This window comes from Phocoena phocoena, chromosome 15, assembly GCF_963924675.1.
Source record: "Phocoena phocoena chromosome 15, mPhoPho1.1, whole genome shotgun sequence".
NCBI classification, from domain to species: Eukaryota; Metazoa; Chordata; class Mammalia; order Artiodactyla; family Phocoenidae; genus Phocoena; species Phocoena phocoena.
In genome coordinates, this window is record NC_089233.1 from 73,696,460 (window position 1) to 73,703,225 (window position 6,766).

The 6,766-nt window shown below is 48.6% G+C and overlaps 1 protein-coding gene across 1 annotated transcript; it reads right to left on the minus strand.

Annotated features, from left to right (window-relative positions):
- Positions 1-3,326: 3,326 nt before the first annotated feature.
- On the minus strand, positions 3,327-5,787 carry TP53RK (TP53 regulating kinase). The gene is made up of 2 exons (XM_065893147.1): positions 5,497-5,787; positions 3,327-3,907 (listed from the first exon to the last, which is right to left on the minus strand). The coding sequence occupies exons 1-2, from the start codon at positions 5,777-5,779 to the stop codon at positions 3,429-3,431; spliced, it is 762 nt and encodes a 253-aa protein (XP_065749219.1). The 5' UTR covers positions 5,780-5,787; the 3' UTR covers positions 3,327-3,428.
- Between the last annotated feature and the right edge of the window lie 979 nt (positions 5,788-6,766).

A 6,766-nucleotide genomic window follows, 5' to 3' on the forward strand; every position in this document is an offset into this window, starting at 1 on the left:
CGCCTATACGGGGCACTCAGTAGGCCAGGCCTGGGTAACTCCATTCTGTGGCCGGCGGACTGGCCACGATTTCCCAGGAGATGTGGGCCTGTGTCCTTTTCAGTGTTGGACACATCTGTGCCACATCACATTTCGCTGGCTCTGCCACTCATTAGCAGTGTGACCTTGGGCAAGACTGAATTTCTCTGTGCCTCAGTTGTCTCCTCTGTAAGATGGGTTAATGCACACAAAGAACCTAGTGACCGCTCAATAAAGTTAACTGTTGTTAAAAATGGGGGCTTGAATCCCAGCTCTGTCACGTATTGTGACCCTAGGACGTCCTGCTTCTCACTGCTAAGTGTGTCCTCATCCGTTATAACCCTCGTTATAACCAGTGGGAATTCACATGCTGCTGCTGGTGCCACTGGCTTATCGGTGCAAAGCACAGGCTGTCTGTCCCCTGTGGACTCTGAGGGATCTGGGATCGCAGAGGGTTCCTTAGCCCTCTGTGAGACACTGAACTAGGAGAAGAATCCACTGCTCCCCTAGGAAGGCTTGTTAATCCTTATTTCCCTGCCCTGGCCACGGGCTGAGTATGAAGACAGGAAATACTCCTGCTGGGAACACGTGTGAAGTGTCTCCAGCCTCCAGTGTCTCCCTCTCCCTCTTAATGCCTGCAAAGGTCATTTTTGCTTCCCTGCTGCTGCCGCTGCCGCCACTCCCACAGCCGCTGGCCACCGCGTCACATACCCTGGTGACTGCCGCACGGCTTGCGGCACGCTTGCCGATGCCTCCACCCTGGTCTACAGGCATCACAGGCTAACCTTCTCACTGTTTTCTTGCCTCCACTCTGGCCCCTTGCAGTTTTGTTTTTTCTACCAATGTCGTCCTTTCACAATGTACATCAGATGTTCCTGGTTTAAAACCTCCTGAGCTGCATTAAGAATAAAAACCCAGCCTTGTTACTCGGCCCTGCGTGACCCAGCGCTTACCCACCTCTCCGATCTCACTTCCTGCTCCTCCTCCTTGCTCGGCGGCAAACCAGCCCCACCAGCCTTGCTGTCCCTCAGGGATGCTCCTCCTTCACCAACTTGGTACCTGGCGTCCCACGCCCCATCTCCTGGTTCTCCGTCACGTCTTACTCCCAAGGTCACCTCATCGAGGCTTTCCCTGACCACTCCTCCCTCTCCCTCCACTCGAGGTCACTCAGAATCTCAGCATCCTTTACAGCAGGGGTCCCCGACCCCCGGGCCTCGGATTGGGACCAAGTACCGGTCCGTAGCCTGCTAGGAACCGGGCCGCACAGCAGGAGGTGAGCGGCGGGCGAGCGAGCGAAGCTTCATCTGCTGCCCCCAATTCCTCCCCATGGCTGGCAGGACCGCCTCAACCAGCGCCCCCAACCCCCGGGTAAAACTGTCTTCCACGAAACCGGTCCCTGGCAGCAAAAAGGTTGGGGGCCGCTGCTTTACAGCCCTCATCACTGTCTGAAATTGTCTTAGGGACTCAGTTTGTTTCCAGAGACATTCGTGTCCCCTCTGTATCTCCAGTGCCTGGCACACAGCGAGCGCTAGGTATCCGCTGACTTAACAGCTGCACGCATGGCTCAACCATTCTCCCCACGAGGTAGAGATTAGCCATATTAGCTGTACAGTATATGAGGAAACTGGGGAATAAGCCCTCAGTCATGTTGAGAATATTCATTGAAAAAAATTATGGCCAGCTCCTGTGGCCTTGGAATTATTTGAAAATAGTGTAACATAATGCCAACACATATTATAATAATATGTGTCATATATTGAAATGCATCTCATTTCTTAAAGGATCAGTGGAGAGCATATGGGCTTTGGAGCCAGGGAAAAGTACCCCTTGCTACCTGTGACATCTTGGACAAGCTCCCCCCATTCTGAGCCCGTTTCTCTATCGAATGGTGACAATACCTAATTTAGCGTTGTTTTAGATTCAATGCCTGACGTGTAGCAACCAATGATGTCAGTTCTCTCAACCAGTCACCACTACCCAGAAACGGAAGTTTTCTTTCATTCCTGGGCATCTGCCGTGTGCAGAGTGATAACTGTGGTGAACAAAACTGACACAGTCCAAGTTGCTCCAGAATGTTCACTCCATGAGAACAATGCTTGTCCATCTTGCTCATCATTGCACCTGGTACCCAGTACAGTGCCCACACTCAAAATATTGACTTGCTAGTTAGAGCTTACAGGAGCAAAGTGTTTTATTATACCTCCCTCCCTCCCAACACACACACAAATTCTTTGGGGGAAGAACCTGGGCAAGGACAAGTGTGAGCTAATTCGCGGTACTTTACATCTTAATACAGTTTTCCTGCACCTTCTCTTAAACCAGGTTTTATCAAACTTCAGTCACTTCCAAGCTACTTCACTATCTTTGCTCAATCTACTTACTGTCTTTGATATAAACCGGCTTTTTTACCTATAGAAATTAAAAGGAACTTTATACCAATCACTTCTTAATTAGAAGATAGCCATAAAAACACAGAGCAACAAAAATAAAAAGTCTTGTACAGGGGCTTCCCTGGTGGCGCAGTGGTTGAGAGTCCGCCTGCCGATGCAGGGAACACGGGTTCGTGCCCCGGTCCGGGAAGATCCCACATGCCGCGGAGCGGCTGGGCCCGTGAGCCATGGCCGCTGAGCCTGCGCGTCCAGAGCCTGTGCTCTGCAATGGGAGAGGCCGCAACAGTGAGAGGCCCGCGTACCGCAAAAAAAAAAAAAAAGTCTTGTACAGAAATACATAAATTTCAGTTGCCTAAAAGCTATGAGCCTGCTTTTTTTAAAAAGGAGAAATTGGAGTTAAGCGGCATTTTTCATCATTTTTTTTTACCACGACCCTCAAAAACAACTGTATTTTACACCAAAACCTAGTACATTGTCTATATACACATTTCAAACAAGTTTCATAAAACAATACTTACAATACTACATGTAATGTGCTCTGATATTTTCTAATCTCTGATTCCATCTCTTTCTTAAAATGCTGGTTGTAACCCACTGTACTGGTTTCAGAGAGGAGTCTGTCATGAACACAACAAAAAAGGCTGGGTTAGAGGGCTGATAAAGACATACTGTCACCAACTGAGACTCTGTCCTTGCCTCACCAGGACTGAAAACAGAATAAGGTTCTCAGTATGTGATTCAATGTTTTGTAACGCCATGCCCTTGATCTGAGGTGTACACGGCACAACTGCAGAGAAAGCCTGAGATTTATCCTGAATGCCCAGGTCTGCCAGACGTGCCTCATGTACAGAGTAAGCTCTTGAGAACAGTCAACTGCAGATGACAACGCCTAAGAAGCATGATCACAGACGGCACCTAAAAATATCCCACCACCTTTATTTAGGTCGAATCTCATATTCATAGCATTCCTTCAAAGTTACTGTGAACAGCTTAACCGTCTGTGGTCGTCACAGAATTCTTCTACCCCACCATGGACCTCTTTCTCCCTCTCAGGCGCACCTCATCTAATTTTTTAAGCACTGGCCTGGCCTTTTTGGAGGCAGCGGAGTAGCTCTTCAGAAAGGCTTCAAACACAGTCTCGGTGTGGGGATGGGTACTAAGGAAGGCTTTCTCTAGCACGTACAGGTCAACTCCCTTATCTTCCGGAAGTGCTGAAATGAAACTCAGCCCAAAGTCTATGAGCACGATGTTCAGCTGTTCCAGGGGAGGTTTCAGGAGCATGTTGGACGTGGTGAGATCACCATGAATGAGGTCTTCATCGTGCATTCGAGCCAAAACCTGTCCGATTGCCTTGGCTAAGCCAAAGAGACTTTGGGGAGATTTTTCAATCTCCATAGTGGATTCGATATAATCTCGAACAGTCACTGAGCCTTCGATTTCTTCCATGAATAAGCAGTTGGAAGCATGGTCCACAAAAAAGACAACCGGGGCACATATTCCTGCAACCAAGACATAAGGGGTCATTGAATTAGATACTTCTTTTTTTTTTTTAAATAGTAAGCTTAATTTTCAAAGACTGAGCCAGTTTTTTACAGTGTGTATCTGCGTATTTCGGGAAGAAGATTTAGGAATGCTGCGGAATGGCAGACCTTAACTTCTCTGGAAGTTTCCCCTGCAGGACTGTGCTAAGAGCACCCCATAGCTAAGGTGAGCAGAGCCAAAGCTCCCTCCTCCCTTCCACCCTTTATGATTGGACTTCATTTGTCATAATTATTCGCTAAAATACAAAACAAAATAAAGAGCCAGAAGGGTAAGCACAGCCCAGTCAGAGCCGTTTCTACCTGACAAGGACACCAGCAGGAGGCCAAGCCATGTGCCGGCTTAGAGATTCATCTTTATAGAGAGGAAGGACAAGTTTAAATCCCTGCTCCCTTCCTTATTAGCTGTATAACTTTAAAGTCACATTAATTTCTCTAAGCTGCCATTTCTGCTTCTATAACATGCGATCAATGCTTCCAATAATTCAGTGACTTCTCTGAATTTGAAGATTCAATGAATCTTCATTGAATGTCAATCACCCTCAAGACACTTCTAGATACTGGAGACAAATCTGTTGGGATACAGCAGAAAAAAAGCAGGCACGATCCCTGCTTAACAGAACTTAGATCTTGGAGAGGGTGAAAATAGAAAATATGAACACGTGAATAATGTCGTTAAATATGATCAAGGGCAGAGGTGCATCTGCTTGTCCGCTACTGAATTTCCTCCAGATCTCCCTGCACCTAACAGTGTCTTGGAGTACAGCAGACACCTAAAAAATACCAATCACAGAAACAAAGGTAGGAAGTGTAAAAGTGAAAAGCCAGTGTTTCTGGGTCAGAGGGATATGGGGTGAGAGCCTGGCTGGGTTGCTTGGGCAAGTTACTCCTCTGAGCCTACGTTTCTCATCTGAGGACAAGGTTTACGGTCATGGTGCAATGATATTTTAATGAAAAAATAAACAGTTGAATGAAATCTTATGTTTACTGAGCGCCACAAGTCAGTCCTATGTTCAAACATAATACATGGCATACACATCTCGTCTAATGGCCACAACATCCCTATGAGATGGATATAGCTACAATGACTTCCCTTTACATGTGAGGAAACTGAGGCTGAGGTTATATAACTTTGCTGAAAGGCTATATATGAAGCAGCGGAGTATTTGAACCCAGAGAGCCTGGCTCCTGGGCAAGTACCTGTAATTACGTCTGCTTCTTAAAAGGAAAAAAGGATAATGATCGAAAACTGAGACGGTACAAATGGGGAAACCGAGGTTCAGGGCAGTTAAATGATATGCGCAACGTTGAGCAAGAGTGGCAGAGCCAGAACTGAACCAGGCGCCGATGGCTCCGGGACAAATGCTAGTCGCTGCAAGGCCAAGCGGCTTCTGAAGAGTTAATGAACGAAAAGAAGGATAAAAGGATCACATTTCTTAACGGAAAGCCATGCAGAAGGTACAAGCAGAGAAACTGAGGCAAATCGCGGCCCGCAGCGCAGGGGAGCCCCTTACCCGCGTCCCCCACGCCCCCAAGCCGGGCCGCCTCACCTGCGCGGCGACAGCGGAGCAGCGCCCGGGCCTCCTGCACCGTCCGTCGCCGGCCGAGCCGCGCCTCCAGCGCCGGGTGTCGGTAGCCCTTGGGGAAGCGGTACTTCACCACGGCCGCGCGGCCCTGGAAGCGGCCGCGGAACACGCGTGCCTCGGCGCCCTGCTTCACCAGCTCTAGGCCGCTTAAGAAGCGTCTGCTCCGCTCCCGGGCCGCTACCAGTGCTTCGGCCGCGGGCGCCAGCCCCTCGTTCAGCTCACTCTCAACACGCCCTGCCTCCGCCATGTTTGCGCCTCCGCATAGCCGCTTGGAGACCCTCGGCCCTCTCCGGAAACTGTCGGAGCTGCTTCGGCTAGCTCCGGAAATCCTCGGAGCTCTTCGGCCACTCGAACGCCTACACTTCCGTCTTGTGGAACTGGTTCCTCCTCCCAACCTTTCGGCTCTTTTCGAAGCCTAGTGGCCCAGCCTCCCTGCTCTTCGGCTATCTCCGTAAACTCTCGGTAAACCGCTCTTTCCACTCCTCGGCTCTTTCCGGAAGCCCTTGGTGACTCTCGCGGTCGGCTTTGTTGGCCCCTGCATCCCAGCTCTTCGGCTATTTTCGGAAAGCTTCGGTGCTTCTCGAGGAAAAACTTTCGGAATCTGCTCTCCTCAGGAGTCTTTATGGATCCCGGGAAGCTGCACCCCTAGGAGTTCTCTTCTTGGAACTCCTCGTCCCTGGGCTCCTGAATTGCCCCCCAATAGGGGCTTACACTAGTGTTTATTGAGTGCATTCAGGAGGAATAAAGTTAAATGATGAAAGCCCATCTTACAGAAAAATAATAATAATAATTGAGAGTCAGAGAGGGTGGTGGGGATAATCAGGCTGCGGAGTTTTTCAAAGGAGACAGAACCCAAGCCGAACTGGGAGTGATTAGCAAATAAACTTTTACTGTTTATTTTATTTGCAAACCTAATACAGGCTATAACAAATTCTTACAATACACAGTTTTGTCCACAAGAAAAATTGAAGAACCCCTATCCCTGTCATCAATCCGCGCCCCGCCCCCCGTCAACTATTGTATAACGTTTCTTCCCAGATTTTTTTTTTAATGTATATGTGTTCACTCTCACACATAGTGGAGGCAGCCTCAAGTGCCTGTCACACTGTGTGATGCAGCAGCAAACATTATTTCTCTGAGTTTCAGATCCATCATCTTCAGAAAGAAGATAATTAGTTTTACTTTAGCAATAGCTTATGAAAATTAAATAAGATATTGCTCATGAGGGTACCTG